The following is a 23,800-nucleotide window of genomic DNA, read 5'->3' as shown; positions in this document are numbered from 1 at the left end:
GGACAAGGAAATGCCATGTTTACCCATCAAATTAGCAAAGATTAAGGGGGGGAAAAGTTCTGGGCAGCCCGGTGGCTGGGGTGTTTGGAGCACTGTGCTCCTAACGCCGAGGTAGCTGAGTGGATTCCCACCAGGGCCAGTGAGCTGCGCCCTCTACAGCTAAGATTGTGAACAACAGCTCTCCCTGGAGCTGGGCTGCCGGGAGCAGCTGGAGGTTGGCATAAGCCCGTGGGTTGCTGTGCGCTGCCATGGGCTACTGTTTGCCGCCATGAGCGGCCACGGCCAGCATGAGTGGCCAACAACCATCGTGAGCTGCCGTGGGCTGCTGTGTGCTGCCGTCAGCAGCTGGTAGCCATCGTGAGTGGCTGGCAGCCATCATGAGTGGCCGGCAACCAGCGAGAGCTGCCATGATGCTGTGAGCAACTGATTGACGACCAGCAACCGTCGACCAGCGACCAGCGGACTCAGCCGGGGGGAGCGCAAGGCTCAACACGAGCATGGGCCAGGGAGCTGTGTCCTACACAACTAGACTGAGAAACAACGGCTTGAACCTGAGTGGGGAGGGGAAGGTGGAAGAAAGGGGGGGGAAGTCCTAATGCAGATGAGGGTGTAGTTAGTGAGCTGGAACACACACATATACCACTGGGGCATAAACATTGGCACAATCTTTCTGAAAGCCATTTAGTAATATATGATCAAGAATCTTTTAAAATTTCATATTATTTGACCCAGTAATTCCACTTCCAGGAAATTATTCTTCTAAAAAGAGCTGCCAGAGAAACATGCCCAAAGTTTCACCACTACAATGTTTATCACACAGAAAGGTTGGCAACTTTAAAGGCCCAACAGGGAAACGTTTAAATTATGTTGTATACATACAGTGAAATACAGCTGTCCTTGGAGAATTTCTTACTGAGGAGGAAATGTTTACAATGTAACGCTAGGTGAAAAATAAATGGATGTAAAAATCTGTACATACAATATGGCCCTAATTATGTGACATATATGCATAGAAAATAAACACACCAAGAAGTTTACAAATGAATACCTGTGAGAGGCAGAATCGTGGGTTATTATTTATTTTCCTCTGTATACTTATTTGCATTTAAAAATTGTCTGCAATGAACATCCATTACTTTTATAATCAAGGGACTGGAAAACAACGAAAGTCTGTAAAAATCGGTAATAGCCTCCACCCCATCCCCAGTAGACCCTCCTGGGTCATAACCCCAGACTAAACTGATCTTGGGGCCCTGAGGAATGTTGAGGCTGTTGGGCTCCCAACAATGAGTAATAAAATAAATCTCAAAATTAAAAATCAAGCACCAGGTAACCAAGTAGAATGTCAACTATGTTCTAATAAAAATGCAAATTTTGACGGTTTTAAGCAGTGGTATCTTGCATCGCGCCAGGTTTCTTCAGGACTCCCCCTTAATCCAGACCTACCTATTTACCTACCTAACCAGCCCACAGATGGCAATCCCTGCCCTCCACCCTGCCCAGGCAAACCGGTTCATTCGTCCCTTCATGCTTCTCCCTAGTCCCACGTGCATCACACCCTTCACCGTGTAACTCGCCTACATTTCCAGGCCATTTGGTATACTGTCCCTGCTGGGAAATCTGCCCTGATTACACCCAGCAGCAATCTCCCCACCTACATAACACCAGCAACAGCTCAGTGGGGTTCCATTGTCTGTGTAGAAGAGAGTTTGGGAAATGAAGGAGTGAGTCATTCCCTACAACCTCACGTTGGGGCCTTAATGATGTCTTTGAGCCTCTGGGACCTAAACACAGCTTCTTCCCCTCCTAGTCTATTCATCAGATGGTTCCTTAAACGGCCCTCCCTGAATCGCAGGTCCCCACTGACGACAATGCACTCCTTACTTCTTGCAAGAACTGCTTCTCTTAGCCCTGGCCTGCAGCTCACTTACGATGTCAGCCTCCTACCTGCGCCAGACCACTCTCCGCAAATATTAGACTTGGGAGAAAACACCTGCAGTCTTAAAAAGATTCTTGGCCAGGAAAATTTCACAAACCATACCCTATGCCCAGATCCTTCCAGAACTAAGCTGTTCAGCTCATTTCTCAGCTTCTCCCAGCAGCCAGCCCTCCTCCCCAACCCTAGTCACCCAGCAATGTTTACAGCACCATGCAGCTGTATCCATCCGTACTTAAGTCTTCCAAATCCTTTGTCGTTCAAGGCCCTTCACTGGCTAGCCCCAATTTCCCTTTCCTGCCTCCATCTCCCAGCCCTCCTCTCCACGCAGTGTTCCTTCACTTTCACTCCAGTTGTCACAGCAAACTTCCCAGTCTTCTCTGAGCACACTTTGCACCTCCTGCCACCCTGCCTTTTCTCATGCTGTTTCCTCTCATCAAAATGCGTATCTTCCATTTCTATTGTGTTCTGCTTCTTTGTTGAAAGCCTGTTCATTTTACAATTGTTCCCTCCTTTCTTCCACTATAGAAGTTATCAATTTGACTGTTAGATGAGTGACTCATTCTTTCTGCCCCGGGGTGGAGGCTAGGTTTTAAACAGCTCTGAATTCTCCAACACTAGCACAGTGTTCCTTTAATTAAATGGTTTCTCTGTGAATTTACCCCACCTCTTGCTTTGGACTGGAAAGTGTGGAAGGCAGCTCCCCATTCTTCATGTCCTCCCCACTCCAGCTTTACCCACAAGTCCCCACCACTGGGTGTAAGACAGATCCTGAGATCTCCCCTTAACTCAGGAAACAGGACCAAATTTGTTGAAAAATAGTGATTCTTTTTTTCACTCAAAATGATTTGGTTATAAGGGCTGTGAACTAGGACACCTGAGCTCTAGCAGATTCTGATGCTAATTTGTTTATTAATATGTGGATCATCTTTCTGTGCTTCAGTTCACTCACCTCTAAAATGGGAATGGCACCTATAGGCTTAGTCTATTCCACCAGGACACTGAACTCAAATGTGATAATAAAGTAGAAATGCCAGCGGAAAGGCACAGGAGATAGAGACGGGGGTGCGGGGGAGATGGAGGAAGCAAGAGGTCACTGGCATCAGGATGGTGCATGCGTAGCAGTGGGTCTGTGCAATCAGAGGCCAGGTGAGGGCCAGGAGTTCTCTTACTCAGCCTAGTTTTGGGAACAGGAGCCAGCAAGCTAGGAAACAAGCAGAAGCAGCACAGAAGTTTGCAGAGGTGGTAGTTGAAAAAGGAACAAGCTCAAACATTTTCCCCCACATGTGAAACAAGTCAGTTGTTCCTTTAACAAAGCTCAAGTGCTGCTGTTACTAAGCTCATGCATTTGCCTGTCTTTTTTGCCCTAGTTGTTCTTTCACTGGCTGCTTATGTGGAGGTAGTAGAAAGAAAGATGAGCTGGTGTGTCTGTGTACTAAGCTCTAAGACCTTGAACGAGTTACTTAACCCTCAAGCCTCAGTTATCCAGTCTGTAAATTGGGGACCAAACACTTACCCTGAAGTCCGTGTGAGAATTAACTGGTATGAGCCACATAAATTGACTAGCATGGTTCCTGGCGGTCCCTTGCTGTGAACAGTGCAGGCTTCAGCACATCTCTGGCCTAGGTGTAAGTTACCAATATTGCAGGAAGGCTAGGGCAGGTATCATTACTGAAACCTTATAGCCAAGATTCCAAGACACTCACAATTTCAAAGACAAGCTCTCGTTTTCCCTTAAGCCCACAAGCACCTGCCAATTTTTGATTGGGAAAACATGATCACCACGGAAGGCACCTTGGTGGCTGCCTATTTCTCCATCAGCCCTGAGAAGCTGGGCTCCAGGCCCAGTGCTTGGCATACAGATCCCCAGATATGCAGCTGAAAGGAGGACGATGGTGGGTGGCAGCTCAGGGTTCCTGGTAGGTGGAGAACTAAGTTCTACCTCCCCCTTTCTTAGTCCAACTGGCCACCGGTGCACTATCCCAACTCTAAAAGGAAAGTTACAGCCTCTGCGTTCAGTGGTTCCCTACCTTGGCTGCACGTTAGAATCACTTGAGGACACTAAAAAATCTTCATGCGTGGATGGCACTCCAGACCAATTAACTCAGGATTTTTTAAAAAGCTCTGTAAGTCAATTCCCATGTACAGCACAGGTTGAGAACCGCTGTTCTGGATCAGGGTTTTTCAAACTTGGCAGATGACGATAATCACCTATATTAATTTAAAAGTTTCTCAGGCTCTGGAATTGGCACTATTACTGGAACTTATTGATTCTAAGATACACCCTTTTAATAATCTGTATATTTGAACATCTTTGAAATCAGATCTGGCATCTAAGTTTTGATGAAAGACAAGCATCCCAGGTGATTCTTATTATGATTAGGCAAGTTTGAGGAAAAACCTGAACTCAGTTGTGAACTGAGTACTCAGTTCAGAACCTGAACTCAGTTCCCTAGTACTCCCTAGACAGTGCTTCCCAACCTTTAATGTACTTGAAGTCGCTTATGATCCTGTTAAAAAAGCAGGTTCTGAATGAGAAAAGTCTGGGTTAAGGCCTGAGATTCTGCATTTCTATCAAGCTCCCAGGTGACCCGTGCTGGGCCTTGCACCACGTTTGGGTAGCAAAATTCTAAAGTATCTCCTTCTGAGGAGACTCCCCCAGCAACACATTTAAGTAAACTGAAAGAATTGGCACAGAGATATATGACCAATGGAGAGTCTTTGATACATGTCTGGGAGGTGATTGCTAGACTGCATTCCAGCAATTCTGAGGCAGCACAAACCCCCCCACTAAAAATCAGCAGAGTTCACTCAGCAAGTGAAATTGGGCCTCGGGTGGCTTTAGTGGATAGAGGGGAAGGAGCACCATTCACTTTACCATATACCCTTTTTCCTTCCTTCCTTCCTTCCTTCACCAACTTTTATTGAGTTTATGTCCAGTAGTAAACCACAAGGTCTGAAGGATTCGAAGATGAGTCAAATTTGGCCCCTGATCTCCAGGGGGAGGGAACTCAGTCTAGGGGAAACCCATTTGTAAAACAGACAAAGGACAATGTGGTAAGTGCTAACAACAGAAGTATGCACAAAGAGATGAGCCAGCATAAAGGAACTATGCTAATAGCTTCCGGGTGCAGCAGTCACTGGAGGAGCTGGAAGAAACGTCTAATCTTTTTGAGGAAGGGCACCGGCCCAAACAAAAATTCCTTGCCAGGACCGGCTGGCCTGCTATGGGGAGGAGTGTGCATTCATGCCTTGCAGCCTTTGGAACCAAGACCCTAGAATCTGGACTGAGTGGAGCTTCCTATGTTTGGTGCCTCTAATCTCTAGCTCTGAGATGCAAGGGACTCGGAGGAAAGGACTTTTAGGGGATCAGCCTTTCAAAATGATGGGACAGCCATTATCTGATTCCAGAGCTCCAGTACCCACATCCTATCTTCCTGTGTCAGAATCCAGCAGATCATTTTCCTGGTCACAGAAACACTTGAGTCTCTGCCCTTTGTCATACTGAGCTCTTAATTGGCTTGGCCCATCACACTGCTAGATATAAAAGCCTCAATCCCCAGACTAAGTAGGTCTCCAGCTGGGGTAGGAGTCTCGGCCAAGACAGGCAGGGACAAGAACCTGCAGCCTGCTCCCTCACCCAGTCCCAACAGGCCAGCTTTTTAGGAGGCCTGAGAACCTGATACTGGATCCCAATTTACTTTTTCCTTATCTTCCATCTCATTGACAGGAAACCCTAGAAGAGAAGCTTAAGGGCCGGAGAAAGCAGCCCAGGAGGAGACAGCGGAAAGATGGGGAGTGGAATCAGTGCTGAGGACAAAGAACTGGCCAAGAGGTCCAAGGAGCTAGAAAAGAGGTTGCAGGAGGATGCTGACAAGGAAGCGAAGACCGTGAAGCTGCTGCTGCTGGGTGAGCCACGGAAGTTGAGCCAGAGAAGGAGCAGGCCCTGCTCCTTCCTGCTTATCCTGGATGGAGGTGGGTTTTAGCCCACCCCACGGGAGGTGGGAGGGCAGCTCACTTTTCTCTCCCCGTCCAGTCTCAGGGTAGGGGATCAGGAGCTCCAGGGCAGAGCACGGCCACCCCAGGGAGATGCACAAGGCTCACCCTTAAATCAGGATCAGTGCAAGGCCCAGGACTGACCCTCCTGTCTCCAAATCTAACCAAACCTAACACCTCATGGCTTGGCAAATATCAGGAACCCTGGGCTTGCAGACACTGATCCAATCTGCAGTCAGAGACCTGAGTCAAGGACTCAGAAGAGGGCAGTGCATTCGGAAGTCCTACCATACCATCAGTGTCAGGTAGTCTTAGGGAGAGACCCAACTGGCCAGGATACTGGTTCCTTCTCCTTGCTCTCAGTAAAAATTTTAGAAGTAGGTAAGCCCTGAGAGGAAAGGAACGGAGTCTTTGGCTACAGCAGTGCTTTTCTGGCTTTCTATTCAGTAGCTGCCTCTAAAGCCTGTGCCAGATGGGAGCTCATCCACTGGATGAGCTCCTAAGCAGATCACAGGTCAGGGCGGAAAACAGAAAAGCACCTCAGTGGTTGGTCAGAGAAATTGATCATGGCTGTAAATAAAACCAAGACAACAGAATTTGGAACACACGGCTTAGGGGAGAAAAACCACCACCCAATGGTAGTACAGAGGGAGGCAGCTGCTGCAGCAGAATGACTGGCGGGCTGGGCTGGCTTTCCAAGCCCAGGAGCTGCCTGGGAACTGGAGCCTCCTGCTGAGGCACCTCCTCCCCTCCGCCCCACCCACAGCTGATCTGTGGCATGACCCTAAGGACACACACACTGCATTGCGTTATCTCTGTAAGCTGGACCCAGACTTCAAATTGCCCAGGAGGCTACAGAAGGGGGAAGACATAGCAAGGCCACTGAGAGATCTTTTAAGACTAAGCAGCTTTCTTCTCCATTCAGGACTAAGAGGCTTACAGGAAACACGCAAAGGCTAAGCAGGAAGGGGTTAAGGCATCAGGGGTGGTACAGACTGGGGGGAGAGGGCTGAAGGGGTATGTGGGTTTTCGGTGGAGGAAGAGCAGAGTGTGAATGAGGATTATCAGGGCCTTTTTGTCAATAAGGGGAACAGCATGGTGATCAAAAAAACAAACACAAAACAAACAGTATTTTAGTGAGGTGATCCAGCTCTCCCCAAATCTGCCCTAAAATCATTCTCCTGAGTAAAAATGGTCGGAGAAATGTGTTCAAGGCATTCTCCTGACTCTATCAGTGATTCTCAATGAGATTTTGCGCACTCCCCACCACACCAGCCCCACCCCTATTACCATGGAGTCATTTTGAGTTGTCACACTGGAAGAGTGGCGTGCTACTGACTTCTAGTGGGTAGACTTCTACTGACTTTTTTTTTTGAGGTTACATGACCCCACTTGAGGGTTTTTTATATAATTATGAAACATGCTAAAATCACACAAAGTGGCTATTCCTGTCCTGTCCTGACTCCACAGTGGGGCAGGTGGGAGCTACAGGGTCGCTGGTTTGGGTGGCCTCTGGGGACATCTAGATGTCGGGGCTCAGAGGTAGGCAGGTTAGCAGAGCCCCTGGTAGAGACCAGGAATGCTGCTAAACACTCTACAATGCATAGGACAGACCCCCACACAACTGTCATCCAGCCCAAAATGTCAATAGTGCAGAGGCTGGGAAACTCTGCTCTAAATCCAGGTTGAATGGCAGAAATTGAGGGCAGCAATCATCCCTACACGCTGTCCCCTAACAGCTCCCAGGCAAGCACAGGCCATCTCACTGGAGGGCTGGGGAGAACGGGTGGAAATCTGAAGCATAAGCATTTCTCCTTGCAGGTGCTGGGGAGTCGGGAAAAAGCACTATCGTCAAACAGATGAAGTGAGTAGGAACAAAGCCCTGAAGGATTGAGGGGAGGGGGAAGTCAGAGCCAGTGGAGGAATGGAGGAGGAGGAGGGGCTCTTCAGCCTTAAGGAACCCAGATATAAAGGGTATAGAGGACCCAGTGCCCTTCATCCGCACGCCCTTTGCCCCTCCCTCTCCACGTTGGGACCGCAGTAGGAATAGAGCGATTGGGTTCTTATCACCCTATAAATCCTCCCAGATTCCCAATCCCTTAGGTCTGGTTACTCAGGTCCAGCTAAGGGCAAGGTGTGCGCTACTTGCAGAATCATTCATCAGGATGGCTATTCGCCAGAAGAATGCCTGGAGTACAAGTCCATCATCTACGGGAACGTGCTGCAGTCCATCCTGGCTATCATCCGGGCCATGTCCACACTGGGCATTGACTATGCTGAGCCAAGCTGTGCGGTAGGTGGTTAAGGGTGGACGGAAGGGCTAACGAGAAGAAACAGACCAGTGGCCAACAAGCTATGAGGAAACAGGTCAGAAAGGTTTGGTGTAACTAAAATCCCACCTGCTGAGCTCAAATCTTACTTCAGTCCTGAGAAGTATGCAACTCCTAACTTTATGATGAATGTTTGCAAAAATCTGCTCAGCTTCCCTTGCTTTTTTGTCTTATCATTTAAATTGCTCCCCTTGGGCTCTTTGCCCTGGCCATGGAACTTTTATAAGGTCAACACCTAGTTCCAGCATTGGCCTTTCCCTAAATTCAACAAAGGTGGTGGGTTCCTGTCTGCCATCTTGTCTATTTCATGGTCAATCTGGTTTTTAACCTTCCAGTCTCCCTGCAACAGAGGACCTATTTTTTGTTGGCGACAGACTTTTGGATTAAGGACGGGAGATGGAAACACCACCAAGGAAGCCCCTGGGACAGACCGCTATCTGCTAGCCACCACAGGACTGGATAGATTTCCACCCTCTATATCTCAGAAGCCCACTCAAAAATTAATCAGTATTTTTCTTTCAATAGACTCTTCAATGGACACTGTCTCCACTTCAGGCTTTGGGAGCAATGCAAAATGCTTTCCTTCCAGCAGTATTCCCAGAAGCCTCCTGGAAAGCCCTGACTCCTGTGTTGTTCTCAGCCAAATTTCTACCTTACAGGAGGACGGACGACAGCTCAACAACCTGGCTGACTCCACTGAGGAGGGCACCATGCCTCCTGAGCTGGTGCAGGTCATCAGGAAGTTGTGGCAGGATGGAGGGGTGCAAGCCTGCTTCGACAGAGCTGCAGAGTACCAGCTCAATGACTCGGCATCTTAGTAAGACTGATTGGGGACAGGGAGGGAAGAAGCGCACGCCACATCCTAGGAGAACGTGTACCCAGCTTAAAATCCCAGGTGCTGAAAGCTGCAGGCCCTAGGACTGAATTCAGCCTGCGTACCCATTTTGTTAGGCAGCAGTGTTTTACTGTGCGTTGAATTTAATGCCTGTAGGAAGGGACATCCGCCTTAGTTCCCACTCCTCTGTACTGCTTTACAACCAGCTCAGTGCAGCCTACAAAGCTGAACACCCAAAATTCAACAGAGGTGCCCTGTTTAGCAGCCCTCTTAATTCATACTTGCAGCCTCTCCTTTCAGAACCATGAACACTAGGAGTAGACTGCACTTCTGCCCCACACTCTCCCAGGAGGCACTGATTCATGATGGCCCTCTCAGGGCTCAATTTTCTAGCTGGTAACCCAGGCTCAGTCCAATAACCAAAAATGAAAGTCTCCTTCACCCACAGCATCTTATGTCAGGGTGCTCGGACATGGGACACAGAAATTGCCAGAGCAAACCAAAGGAAGTTGGTCAGAGAGTAGCGAGAACCATCTTTGCAAAGCTGGTTCCAAAAATGTAAGGTACACAGTTTATCAATCCTACCTCAAACAGCAAGTATCACAAACGGGCATAAGCTTCCAACAGACCCGGGCTTAGCCCTTGTTCTGTCACCTAATCTTGTAATAAGGTTATTACCTTTTACTGTCCCCAGAGCACTCTCACTCACTCACTGAGGCCCAGGCACTGCCAGGTATATCAGGCATACCATCTCGGTGCATGTTAGCAATAAGCCTTCAAGGTAGATAGCACTTTTTATTAGTCCCACTTATCGATGAAAAGCTGAGGTCCAGAGAAGTTAACTAACTAACTTGCCCAGTCATATAGATAAATGGCAGAGGCTGGATTTAAATCCAGGTCTATTTGTCCACAAAATTGAATGTTGTTTTTTGTTTGTTTGTTTTTACAATATACTGCAATCTTGACAAGTTACTTAACTCTTCTGAATGTTTCCTTCACCTGTAAAATGGGATCTGATGCTGTCTTAGGAGGTTAAATGAGAATTTAAATGTGAAAATGCCTGGCACACCATAGGCACTTGAGTTATTTTCCTTCTCTCAGTCACCTCACTTCACATCTGTCTTCCTCTTGCCTCCACCTTCTTTTTTAAACTTTTTTATGGTAGCTGTCAAACATATACATGTCAAACATACATAGCTGTCAAACATATATATGTCAAACATATATTCTACAGAAGGAGAATAATACAGTGAGTCACCTGGCTTCAATTGTTATCAACTCATGACCAGTCTTTATTTTTTCTGCATCTCCCACTGGATTAGTTTGAAGTAAACCCCAGATATCTTATCATTTTGTCCTAAAAATTTCATTATATACCTCTAAAACAAAGGACTCTTAAAAAAGGAACCACAGCATAATCATTACACCTAAATACTTAATAATTCCTTAACGTCATCAGATATCCAAATCAGAGTTCATTCAAGTTTCCCTAATTATCTCAAATGTTTTCCCAACTTGATTCAGGATATAAACAAGGCCCATGCATTGCAGTGATTCACATCTTAATGCCTTTCTAGTTTCTTTAATCTACTGCTTCTTGATGGAATTTTTGGCACCCATTTTAGCCACCGAATCTCATTCAAGTGTCTAGAAAACTTTGCAGCCAGGCGACATGCCAGGAAAAGTTCTCTGACTCACGAGTGGAATCCCTGCCTCAATTGGGCTTGGCCCTTAGACCATCCCACACTTCCTTTTGGAAGGACACATGAGGAGCTGGAGGAAAGAATCCTAGATTTAACAATATGGATTCCAGTCCTGATTCTACCACTACGTTAGCTGTATGATTTCGGGTAAGACTCTTTACCTTTCTTGGCCTGGAGAAAATGGAATGTCATCAGTGCCAATCCCTTTCCTCTAGCTACCTGAACCAATTAGAGCGCATTACAGCCCCTGACTACCTCCCTAATGAGCAGGACGTGCTACGATCCAGAGTCAAAACCACAGGCATCATTGAGACCAAGTTTTCCATCAAAGACTTGAATTTCAGGTGGGTACATGGTCCCCTGAAGGCACCACAAATACCATATGGTTCCCTGGGGGCACCTATCAAAAAAGGGCATGGGCATGATTGTTGCCCTTCACTAAAGCCCAATCTGAATTAGTGTCCTACTTCTCCCCCTCTCCCCCCCATTCCGCATCTTGCTGACTGGCCCCACAGTGGCCACCTCTCCAGGGGTAAACACCGAGTGTGTGCGGGTCATAAACTGGGCATACCTATGAAGCAGCTATTTCTTCCCTCAGGATGTTTGATGTGGGAGGGCAGAGATCAGAGAGGAAGAAGTGGATCCACTGCTTTGAGGGAGTCACCTGCATCATTTTCTGTGCAGCCCTCAGTGCCTATGACATGGTGCTCGTGGAAGATGACGAAGTGGTGAGTGGCCTTTGCACCAAGCAGCCTTGATACACTTTCCCCATGACCCCTCCTCTGGGCTGTGCGTCACTTCAGTTGGGTGATTTCAGTCAACACTGACGGTCTAGTAGACCAATCCATACCTCAGACAAATGATTCTACAAAAACTTCTTCTGCAGGTCCTAGGTTAGTACTTTAGAGCTCCAGACTACTGAAGGAGCTTGGTCTCAGATTAGACATCCAAGTATCACTTGGACAGCAAAGCTCATAAAAGAAACTGATTATTAAAGGAATATGGGATTATCAACTCGGGAAAGCACAGAAGTTACACTTAGTAACCTCCCAGGCTGCCTATGGAAGTGAAGGATAGGTGAAAATGACAGAGCAGAAAAATCACTGTGTGATGTGTTTCTTTATGTAACATGACAGAGGGGCTGAACTAGTAACCTCTCTTGGCAGCCTAACTACCCACTGAGTGACTAAGGAGAGACGGCAAAGCAGGTTTCTCACATGCCACTTCAATTGGCAGCTGGAGGATTACCTGAGGGTGATTCTCTTGAGCCTGGCAGAGTTTTACAAGACAGGAGCTCTGCAGGACAAGCGTCAGCCCAGCCAGTTACCTTCCGAGTTTGAGACAGGATGTCAAAGGTGTGGATAATGTTAATTTTCCATAAGCACCTGCTCTATAAACAGAGGCCCACAGCTTACTGATAGAAGACAAAGCTTCTATCCTCCTACCCCTTGTTCCAGTTTTTTCCTTCTCTTTAGCAGTTCAAGTTCACATTAGAGCACGCTAAGTATTTTCTTAAATGTCTTACAGAGCCATTCATTTTCCAAGATCTCTTCCATCTTTAACCCCAAAGTCTAAGAGGTCTTAAAGGGTTTTGCAGGAGTATTAGCAATGAGAAAAGGCTCCATATTAGATTTGTTTTCTTTATTAGTTGAAAAGATTGAGCCCAAGTCAGCTAATAGCATACTTCAAGACCCTAAAAGCCTGCTGATCTGGGGCATTGGGCAACCTCTGGACTCTGCAGATAAATAGCACCATTTCTTACTCATTCAAAGTGGCAATCAGGAAGGAGATAAGGCCGAAGTGCTTATGGTGCAGTACTAGGAAATTCTCTAGCCCTCACCATTAGGCACCAGGTGGGCTAAAGAATCCCTATGACATTCCTGCCCAAACTGAGATCCAGGACTCTGTAACAGAAGCCTATCCAAATCATACTGGAGACACAAATGGACACAGGCTAACTCGGGCGCAGTTTCAACCCTGGACGAGCAGCACGCATGAATGTCAAAGTCCTTAGCTGTGCCCTGGCTGCCAAAGATCTGCATAGTATTTACTGTACACCTAGATGCCTCCACGATCACTGCCACTCGACATGCCTGACCTCACTTAGCTTTCGTAAGAACACTATGAGATAAGGAAACTGAGACTCAGAAAAGCTCGGTAATTTTTCCCAAGTCACACAACTATGACAGAGAGAGGATTAGAAGGAAACCAGATTTCTCTGGCTGTACTACTCCACCACACTAAAAAGAGATAAGCTACTCCCTACCTTTCCTTCTACATTTGGAGCACTAGTCGCTCCAAGAACAGGAGGTAGACATACCTTCATAAGCCCAATCTGATATCTCTGATGGTATTTCCTCTTAATAGAATCGTATGCATGAGTCGTTGCACCTGTTCAACAGCATATGTAACCACAAGTTCTTTGCGGCTACTTCCATTGTTCTCTTTCTCAACAAGAAGGACCTCTTTGAGGAAAAAATCAAGAAAGTCCATCTCAGCATTTGTTTCCCAGAGTATGATGGTAAGTGTCAAGGGCTCGAGACAATGGTAATGCTTTCTTAGTAACACTGGTGATTGCCTCATTTCCATTTCGATACCAAGGAGACGAAAAGGAACTTGTCTTTAAGGAACTAAGTGTAACTCCCTTGTTTTGCAGAGGTGATGATCCCTTTCCCCTTTAATACTCATTCCTCTTATGAGCTTTGTGATGTCCAAGTGATACTCGGACGTCTAATCTGAGAAACTTGGGCATTCAGTTATAGGTTTAAATTCAGATGTCTCTGGAATAGAGCAGACATTAAATGCAGGAGAGCCACCGATTATTACAATGGTACCTACCAGAAACCAAGGGTGGAGACCTACGAGTAGATACCTCTCTCCTCAATTTCTTTGCTTAAGTGAGAAACACAGCGCAACAGAGCTGTCTAACACAGCACTGTGAGAATCAAGTCAGTCACCTAAAAAGTAAGTGAGCAACTAAGAAGGGTTAATTTACCCCACTTCTTCACTATTTTTCTGGAAAACCAGGGAACAACTCTTATGAGGATGCAGGGAATTATATCAAGAGTCAGTTCCTTGACCTCAACATGCGAAAAGACGTCAAAGAAATCTACAGTCACATGACCTGTGCTACAGACACCCAAAATGTCAAATTTGTATTTGATGCAGTTACAGACATTATCATCAAAGAAAACCTCAAGGACTGCGGGCTCTTCTAACCCTCATCATTCCTCAAGTATACTGTCTATAAACAGGCTTGGAATCTGGGTAATTCTAAGCAGAAAATTACAGGTCGACACACCATGGCATGGAGAATGCATTCTCCCTTGGAGATGGGAGTGTGCATGACCGCACTCACTGTCTCACGCATTTCTTTTCAAAGTGCAGTTTAAAGAGCACAAGGCCAGGAGTCAGAAGACCCGGGTTCCAGCACTGGTTCCGCAACTTACTACACACTGTAAATACTTCATTTCTTGGAGTCTTGAGTCCCCCATCTATAAAATGAAGATAATTTCTCTACTACTTTACAAGGTTATTCTGATGATCACAAACAAAACTGAAGGGAAGACACGTAAAGGTCACAGAAAGCCTATCTAAAAGCTGCCGTTTATGAAATCCAACACCAGGTTTTTAGATGAACTATTCCAAGCAAAACAGCAAAATAAACAAACCCCCCAAAAAACAAAACCTCAGTAACCTACCACTCGTTTTTCTAACAGACCTCTATGTGCCTTAGCTCAGAGATGTGTATCACCAAATAGATGTTTCTTAGTTTCTAAGGCCCACATCTAAAAAAAATCATCTTTATTAAGAACAGACTATCCCTCTGCCCCCAACCTGCCCAAAAGCCTGAGTTTCCTTTATTTCTGTAAGTACCTGTTCCTCAGTTGTACAGACACTTTCTGATAAAGTTGGAGGACATCAACCCCCCACGTACCGTACTGATTTTATTGCTGCCCCTTCTCTATCACAGAATTTAGAGTAAGTGAGCAATCCTACAATTCTCACTTCAACTGCTTCATGTTTTAGGAGAACAAATAAGGTATCTGATCTTGCTTTGGGCAATAAAATCTTTGCAGTTTGGTCCATGTGACGCCTGGCTGTAAACATCTCTTCTAACAGACCAACAAGAAAATTATTCCTTTGAACGCCTTTGAGGGGAAATGAAGCTTGTGTTTATCTTGACAGGAGGTGGTGAAGTCAAGTATAGATTTAGCATTTACAACTACTAGGGAAGGCTCTTGGCGTCAAGATTTCGTATATAACAGTCAATTAAAATGAAAATATGCCCCTTGCCAGAAACACACATTCACACTTAGGCTGCTACTGGCAATATTGATACTAGAAAGCCATATGAGCTTGAAATACACTTAAGAATAAATTTGCAGCTGTTAAAATTGGCTTCATTTAATAGTCTTTCTGATTCCTTGAAAAGAAACCAAGTTGGGAGAATTATCAGAAAAATGAGGGAAACTACTTTGCCCACTGCCGATTAAAAAACTTAAGCCAAAGAAAAAACCCCAGGCAATAGTTCTTCCATCCAAGAGCTATTCAGAGATGATTCTAAACAGAGCGCTCCAACTATCACTAACCTGTGTGCTTTCATTCAACAGACACAGGTTCTGAGTCTATTTTTTGGTTATCATGAATCCCTCTGGCAGTCTGGTGAAATCTATGGGCCTCGTCTCAGAATATTTAAAAACATATAAAATTCATAGAATTACAAAGAAAGCCAACATACTGAACACAGTTCTATCTTTGCTGATCTGAAGCAGCAGGTTAAAAATCCTCACTATACCATGGCCTTGTCTATACAGGCCCCAAACATAATTTATCCGGTTTATTCCATCTTCAAATGGGGTAGCCCCACTTCCCCCAAATCATACCAGATTATTTCTAATTTTCCAATTATGTTTATTTTCAGAGTTGCCTGGCATACCATACGTTCCACTAATTCTTGTTTTTGTTTTTTTTTAATTTACCGAACTAGGTGGAGATATTGTGTTAAACAAAACGTTTCTACCCTTCACGAGGCCTTTTTTCTAACATCCTCAGTTTGTTCTCTGTTGGACCAAGTGGGTTCCTATGCTGTTCCTATATACCTCCATCAGAGTACTCAGCACCAGTTGTTCAGTTCCTCAATTAATTAGGCACTCCCTGAAGCCCACGACCATATTTTGTTATCTTAATGTCCTAATTGTTTATTAACTTTTCCTTGATCTTTGACTCTAGGCAGGAACTGGTTGTGGGCCAAACTATAAAGGCCTAACGCGGGCTCCTTGGTTATCGATGTTCATAGAGAATCCACCCTATAGTACTAGCATGAAAACAGAGCCAGTGGGGTAGGTCTTCTGATAGAACAATCTCTAGCAGAATACAACAGGGGTATACTTTCTCTTTTTCTCTGGTAGACATCCCAACTTTTAACTGGTTTATAAACTTACACATGCCACCTTGTTTGAACACTTTATAAAAACTTTAGTTTGAAGGATGGATGGGGAAGAAGCAGTGCCTAAAGCAACCGTGTTCTATAGCTGCTTTACTGAGGTTAGGATCTGGTTATTCATCTTATAACGTTTTTAAGCCAAAACTCTTCTGGCGAGTCTACATGGGATAAAACGTTGGGACCCTGTCATCTATTCACCTGTACCTAAGAACAGTCAAAATCATTTTCTGAAACTCTTGGCCAACATCGGGCTGTCCTATAAGTAAAGGAAGAGCTGTCACCTCAAATGCTCTGCACAGGCTTCCAAAAGAGTCATTACTCCTCACCCCAGTGTGTTTGGCAGGCCCAGGGATGGTTCCCAAACCTTACACTGTTAGAGCTTGAGACAAAGTGCACTGGTTCTTCTACGCAATTGGCTTATTTTTCTCTCATAGACTTTTTGATTAGTGTGCATGAAAAGTTCTCTTTGCATAAAATGGCAAGTTAGAAAGCTTAAAACCAAAACTAAGCAATGTACTTACTCTGCTGTTTTTATCTTCTTTTGCTTTATTTTAAATTTACACTAACTATACTGTTCAATTTTGTGTACTTTTATAAAAGTCATTAGAAATTCTTTTTTGTATTAAGGTAGGTCAGAAACAAATATTCAACCCTATTTTCATGAACTGCAATCTTAATTCTTAGAATGCTAAAGCTAGAAGTAATTTAAAAACATTCCAGGCCAATCACTAGCGATTTATAGATAAGAAACTGAGGCCCAAGTTGGTGGAGTATCTTTATCAAGATCACACTGCTAGAGAGTCGTAGAACAAGAACTCCAAAACAGGTCTTCTGAATCAAAAGCCATTGGTCTTTGTATACGCACCATGCTACCAACAGTCCACCATACACGGTATGTAAAGTCAAAGCCAATTTTCTCATTCTCTTAAGCTTCCCCCATTCCCAATCAAATTCTTGGTTATTTTTTTAATCATGCCATCTCTAAACCATAATATTTAACAAGATCATCTCCAAACTAAATACCAATCAGTCTCAAAAATGGCATGTGAAATTAGCATAAAATAACAAAAATAAGAAACAGCTTTAAGATATAATTTCCTGTTCACATACCTTGGTGCACTTCCCTTGCACAGCAGGATTAGACACTGATGATGGTAAAACAAATGTAAATTAGGTTTCACTTCATATGTAAATCTGATGAGATTTACTTTTTTCCCCCCCACAAAAATATAATGATTGACACAAAAGGACATATACTGTGTGATTCCACTTATATGAGGTACCTAAAGTAGTCAACTTTATAAAGACAGAAAGTAGAGTGATGATGGTTACGAGAGGCTGGAAGAGTTAGTGTTGAATGGGTAGAGTTTCAATTTGGGAAGATGAAAACAGTTCTGGAGATGGATGGTGGTGATGATTGTACCACTGTATGAATGTAGTTAATACCACTATATACTTTAAAATGATTACAATGGTAAATTTTATGCTTTGTATATTTTACCACAATAAAAAAAATGGAAAATATAATTGGAAATGTGTTTTTATGTTTCTGTGGATAAAAGGATCGATGAAAGCAGCACAAAAATTCAGTCTTAAAACAATGTAAAAGACACTGACTTGTAACAGTTCCTACTCTGATAAAAAAATTCATTTACACGTACCCCAAAAAGTCCAAATCAGGGTAACCCATCCCCAAGCATTCAAAACCCACTCTATACTCGGAGATGTGCCGTAGACCAAAGTGTGCCGGCCATGCTGGGTGGAGAAGGTGGTGAAGGGTGAAGCGCTCTTACCTCCCCCGGCCCTCTCTACCCGGCACAGCCCCTGGAGCACAGATTCCAGCAGGACTTCAGTGTTGGGCTGGGGACCACAAGTGTGCCAGAGCCTCTGGTGGTCCTGCTAGGTCAAAGTGTGAAGACATTTCTGTGAAGCCAGACAGACAGACTGCAAATTGCAAAAGGGAAATTTCTGCCCTTTGGCCATGAAAAGGAAAGCACTAGTCTAAATAGAAAACAAAGAACTAGATTTAAATGCAAAACAAAGACCCTTTCATCCTGCTTCACAAATTTTAGAGCAATTTATAGCTGAACTTCATTTCAGGTCTTCAAAATGAATATGGGAAGTGATGCTGAGAAAAGACAACCAGCTACAATGAATACATTTGTTGGTATTGATTTAGGAGATTGCTTTTTTTGTAGTGCAGTCTGATCTTGAGTATCATAAATATTTACAAAACATTTTTAAATGTCATTCCTATTGGATGAGAACCATAGAACATTATAGCTAGAATGAGTAATTAAGTCCATCTTTACTTAATTAATACATGACGGGTTTAGGATTGAAAGATTTCATAGCTAGTTGGAAACAGGAAAAAGACCAGAACCCAGTAAGCCGAACAACTCTCCAACTTCATAAGATTCTGAGAGGTCTCAGCCTTTATCCTACATGAGCATATGAATGAATAGTTAGAAAGAACAGGTAATTTCTTGCAATTTGTTATGTCTACTGGGATTCTCCCGTACATATCAATAAGCCTCAGTCAAAATGTTTGGATAATCCAAAGGAATATGGGCACAGGCGGGAGGATAGTAGAGGATAGGATAAATAAAGGTTAGGATAGGATAAATAGAGGATAGATAAATCAGGTTATTCAGATTTTTTATTTTATTTTTTTTAATTAAGGAGAGTGCAGCTCACAGTGGCCCATGCGGGGGAATCAAACCGGCAACCTTGGTGTTATTAAGACCATGCTCTAACCAACTGAGCTAACCAGTAACCCCCAGGTTATACAGAATATTTCAACTATCAAAGATCTTAAAGCTTTGAATGCTGATACACTGAGACTGTGTAGCCCAGCAATGTATTTACTTAATATTTGATTATTTCTGCTACCTTGTTGATTCCCAATTTCAGGCAAAGAAAACTAGGCACAAAAGCCTTTAATGTTTGACTTTTCAATCATTCCCTTTACCAACCCCTCCAAGGCCCTCTCAAAAAGACTTTCATCCCATGGTTTGGACTATCTAGCTTTGCTCTTTACCCACCAACTGAATGAACTGTCATGTTATTACATATACAGTTACCTCTGTCACAGGATTTTATCTTTACTTTGGTGTACCTTTCAATTTTCACTGCAACAATAAATGCAGTGAAATAAATTAATGTTTGGAAACCCCAAGTTTCTTGTTTTAATTTTATATAAAAACTAAATACTCTGTATCTAAATGTAGGAATGTTCTTTGACCAAACAGTCCCCATACTATTTTTTTTGGAGAAAGGCACTTTAAGTCATGTACAAAAGGTGCTTCTTATTGGCAAATAAAAAACAACTTAGTTTGTTACTAGTGATTTTGAAGTTATGTCTACTATTCGTGTTGATCTTTAATATTAGATCCTATTCAGTTTTCCTCAAATATCGGCCCTGTTTAGTGCATCAGAACCACCTGAAGAATTTATTTAAAAATACACACTCCCAGGACCTGCCTCAGACATCTAGACATGTAGTAGTTTAGCCAAGGAATCTATGTATCTCAATCTTCCACCTCAGGTATCTACTCCTATATAACATTCCTTATTATCTCTTATTCCTGAGAAGACTTGAGTCAGGCCACATCTAGGCTCGACACAATATCAGAAATCAACTGTCCTGCCCTGACTTGTTCTGAAGTATAGTCTCCCCAGCAAAAGTAACTCATAAAAGGTTATGAGACAACGGGGAGGTGGGAGGGTTGTTTAAACCTAAACAAAGGTACAGAAGCAAAGATGTCAACCATCCTGGAAGTCAGTTAGTTCTCCAGTGCCTCACTTAATCTTTTACTTCCTGCAAGTTAATAACAAGATCAACTCTCAATTTCAAGTCTCAAAGCAGCCTGGTTTGCTCTTCTCCTTGGATGGCCATGAAGCTATGTGTGGAGCCGTGGCTGGTCCAAAGGCAGCTCTCTCTCTGTACTATGAAGCCTGAAGCAGACACAAAAATTACCTGGCAGCACTGGGAGCTTGAGATAACTGTGCTCTTCAAGTCAGTATCACATATGGAAGATTTCACAAGTCATAAGAGTGAAGGGAATTAGTGTTATTTTTATAATGTTTTTTATAAATGAGTAAAAGACTGGTTTTGTTTTTAACATCTGGAAGCGAAAAAAAAAATCAAAGGCAGGGTTTAACCGGAATGAGACTAACTTTACCTTATATGTAACTGCCAGTACAAGGAGCTCTGCAACAGCCAACTCCAAGAACTATGCTGCGCTAAATATATGCTAAATATATAAAACTAAATGTATAAACTATGCTAAATATTTGAAGTAACTAGTCAGGTCAGGCAAGAAATATGCAAAGAAAGTCAGAGCTACAAATCGAAGAACAGTGGCCAGGATAGAAGAATATACGGTGGGCAAATGAACCAGCAGTTATTTTTAAATACTCCAAAATGTGCATATAATAAAACACAAATAGAAAATATAAGATAATAAAAAATAAACAAGAGAACAGCTTTTTAAAATTTGGTCCATTCTTATAATGCAGCACCTTGTGAAAAATAATCCATCAGTGAAAGTAATAAAATGATACACTGAACCAGATTTAGAAATCAAACTGTCCAAGATGAAAATGTCATCTCAAAATCCACTTACGAATAACTAAAAGTTTTTGGAATTTTACTGGCAAGAAGTGTAATCTGTTGCAAGGCTGAATTTTATAAGATTAGGGAAGACTGACCATTAGGGAGCAAAATACTTCCTCTTTACATAAAGCCTAACGGATGGCAATTCTACAGCCCAAGGTTTTAATCAGCTGGAGAAGATATGACTGTCAACAAAATAAAGCTATTATTGCAGTTCTTCCTGCCAGGGTCTATTTTTTATTTATTAAAATTTAATTTTCTTACATGTGCTGATTTCTTAGATGGTCCAAAGCCTGGCCACCTGAATTGTGAAACAAGATCCATCACAAATCTCCAGTATTCTCCACAGACAAGACACATGGCAACTTTTGAGTTTCCTTGTTTACAAATATCATTCCTTTTTCTTCAGGCTAGTAGATATGGTGTTTCACCCCCACAATCTGGCTCTGCTATAAGGAAAAAAATCTTTTATTTCAAAATATGATAGTGATTTGAGAGGCTGATGATCAGAATAACCTTTTTAAAATTATAAACTGCCAGCCCACTGGCCAAAAATCAATCTCTGAGATGGAGCCAGGTGATTTTGACTTGAGGCGTGCTTGAAAAATCACAGACTTAAATTGTGTCCCTGTGTCCTCAAGGAATGTGCATTTAAGTAAGTTATTACTAATATTTGGGATGGTGGGGCAGGAGGTAATCTTCACGTAAATACAGAAAAAGTGGAAATGGTGTACAGGCAGAAAAGTGGAGAACTATTTCTCATTAACAGAAAAGCTAAAAAATGAACAGATCAGACAGATGTATTTAAATGAAAATATAAAATGCATTTCAAAGAAAAATTCACTTTTTTTGATAATCTGTTATTTTGGATTATCAACACCACCATCCCATTAGCCCAGACTACAGAAAGACTACAGTTAAAACACTGGACCAGTTCTCATTTCCAGATGATCCCACATTACAGAATACAATAAAGAAAAGATATATTCAAAATGAACAAGAACTATCAACCCTATTTACATTGTGGGCATAAGTCAATCACCAGTTGAAGATGATAATTTCCTTTCTTTTATATCCAGTTTTCCCAACCCTAAAAAAAAAATTTGTTAGATAATACAGTTTACCATCTGCATAGTTAAACTTTTCCAAAAAGGATAAGAAAAAAAAAAAAAAAACTACCAACAAAGGCACTGAACTACTGTGGCTTGCTTTCTGAACCAGCTTTGGTGACCACTAAACTTTTTTTTTTGTTTTAAACTAGTGAAAGGTCACATCTAAAGACGACATAGAATCCAATCCTAAAAGATTGGACCCCAAAAGGCACTGCTCAAACTACTGATGTGGAATGCTCAAAATGCATTCTCTTCATTTGCCTTTCCCCAAAGGTACGTTCAGTATTTCGTGACATTTGCTGTACACTGTACAAAAGGACCTGCAGGCTGAGGTGAACATACCTCTCCACACAACCAAAATGTAAATCTGGAAAATGGATTAAGATTGAATGTCACTTACACAGATAGGACGTAAGACCCTCAGTCTGGCCAAGATTCAACAATACTATTACATCAAAAGACTAGACCTTCAGGGAACCCTTCTACTTAACACCACTCTCAGACAAAGGCCAAAGCACACTGAGCAGGGACAAAAAGAAACAGAAGAAAATATTTCCAGAAAGGACTAGTTACAAACAGGAACAAACCTGGACTCTTTACTCACCATTTTAATACTGCTGCCAACTATAACAGATTAAAATCTGTACACACGACAAAAGTAGAAAAGGTCCCAAAAAGCAACAGTTTCGGCAAAAGAAGGTACTAAGGATTACTACAATTAACAGTGCTACAATAAAAACAATGGCAAACAGCGATTTGGCACCACATTTACAAAGTAAAAGCATGCGCTGTTAATACACTTTAGATGCTTCCAACAGAAAAGACCATGGAAGATAAAAAAAAACAAGGGGCATCTTTTACAAAACTCCGTATGACCGAGACAAGCAAGCAAGAATCAAAGCGGTCAATTTAGTAGATATGTAGCAGCAAAGTCACTGGTTCTGTTTGAAATTTAACAATTTGCATTTCTAAGTGGCAGATGCCCTGGGTGTGTCTGTATTCAAGAAGCTGACTTTATCATACTACAGAAGCATTTATCTAGTAATCAGCATAAACCAGGTTAACTTTCAACCCTAAGCTTAAAAAAAAACAAACAGCTAGAATCTTATTACAGAGATCTCCAAAGTAATTACCATTTAGAAACCATAACGGTACTTTTGACAGGATAGTAACATAAATTTCATCCAAAAAAGCCATATTTATAGCCCCAATAACTATGAAGAATTAAGTAATTATGGAAATATAACATTCTGACCATACCAAGAGTTAAAAACAAAGAGTTCCTACTAAGAGGGATATTTTCAAGATGATCTGATCATACCATGTGCATAGTTAAGACTGTATTTTAATCAAGATTCTTTTGCAAACAAAGAAATAAAATTTAGTAAAGTTATTCTTGATGGGAAAAAAACTTAAAAAAAATGAACTACTGGTGGTCTGTTAAGAAGGAAAAAAATAAGAGTTAAGCTACATATTGAAGTTCTGGAATGCAGCACCTCAATTTCACATCTGCCCTAAACATTTGCGATTACAAAATCCAAGTGATGTCTTGATGAGCGAATCATACTTTACAAATGTTCCAATTCCAATGTCTGACTTTAGCATCTCGTGTCAATTAAGAGTTCCCTAATACAGAATATTGTGCTAAAGAGTGCTAAGATTCTGCATGCTGCTGCCATTCCCTGGTCCCGTTCATGCTTGCAGCTGCCCAATGAGACAGCTTGAGAAGTCTGGTCTCAACACTCCACACTGTAATAACTAGAAAAGAAGAACATTCTACATTAGAGGAAATTTATACAGTCAAGAGACATCACTATAGCTCTG

At 42.8% G+C, this 23,800-nt stretch overlaps 2 protein-coding genes across 2 annotated transcripts in view; one reads left to right on the top strand and one right to left on the bottom strand.

The window, feature by feature from the left end:
• The first annotated feature begins 705 nt into the window (after positions 1–705).
• GNAT2 (G protein subunit alpha transducin 2) lies at positions 706–23,066 on the top strand. The gene is made up of 8 exons (XM_033092733.1): positions 706–5,845; positions 7,754–7,796; positions 8,084–8,225; positions 8,922–9,079; positions 11,016–11,144; positions 11,399–11,528; positions 13,168–13,321; positions 13,828–23,066. The coding sequence occupies exons 1-8, from the start codon at positions 5,728–5,730 to the stop codon at positions 14,016–14,018; spliced, it is 1,065 nt and encodes a 354-aa protein (XP_032948624.1). The 5' UTR covers positions 706–5,727; the 3' UTR covers positions 14,019–23,066.
• GNAI3 (G protein subunit alpha i3) overlaps positions 22,000–23,800 on the bottom strand; it is a 33,796-nt gene continuing 31,995 nt past the window's right edge. Inside the window, exon 9 of the mRNA XM_033092732.1 lies at positions 22,000–23,734. The gene's annotated coding sequence lies outside the window, so the exon portion shown is untranslated. The remainder of the gene's footprint in view (positions 23,735–23,800) is intronic.

This window comes from Rhinolophus ferrumequinum, chromosome 22 (assembly GCF_004115265.2).
Source record: "Rhinolophus ferrumequinum isolate MPI-CBG mRhiFer1 chromosome 22, mRhiFer1_v1.p, whole genome shotgun sequence".
NCBI lineage: Eukaryota > Metazoa > Chordata > Mammalia > Chiroptera > Rhinolophidae > Rhinolophus > Rhinolophus ferrumequinum.
Note: the sequence above shows the minus strand (reverse complement) of the source record. Positions and strands in the feature narration are given on the sequence as shown.

Excerpts from the sequence above, each read along its gene's own strand:
- GNAT2 (XM_033092733.1), top strand. The coding sequence starts at position 5,728 with ATGGGGAGTGGAATCAGTGCTGAGGACAAAGAACTGGCCAAGAGGTCC. Across the intron at positions 9,080-11,015 it reads CTCAATGACTCGGCATCTTA|CTACCTGAACCAATTAGAGC; the intron begins GTAAGACTGATT and ends CCTTTCCTCTAG. Across the intron at positions 11,529-13,167 it reads TCGTGGAAGATGACGAAGTG|AATCGTATGCATGAGTCGTT; the intron begins GTGAGTGGCCTT and ends TCCTCTTAATAG.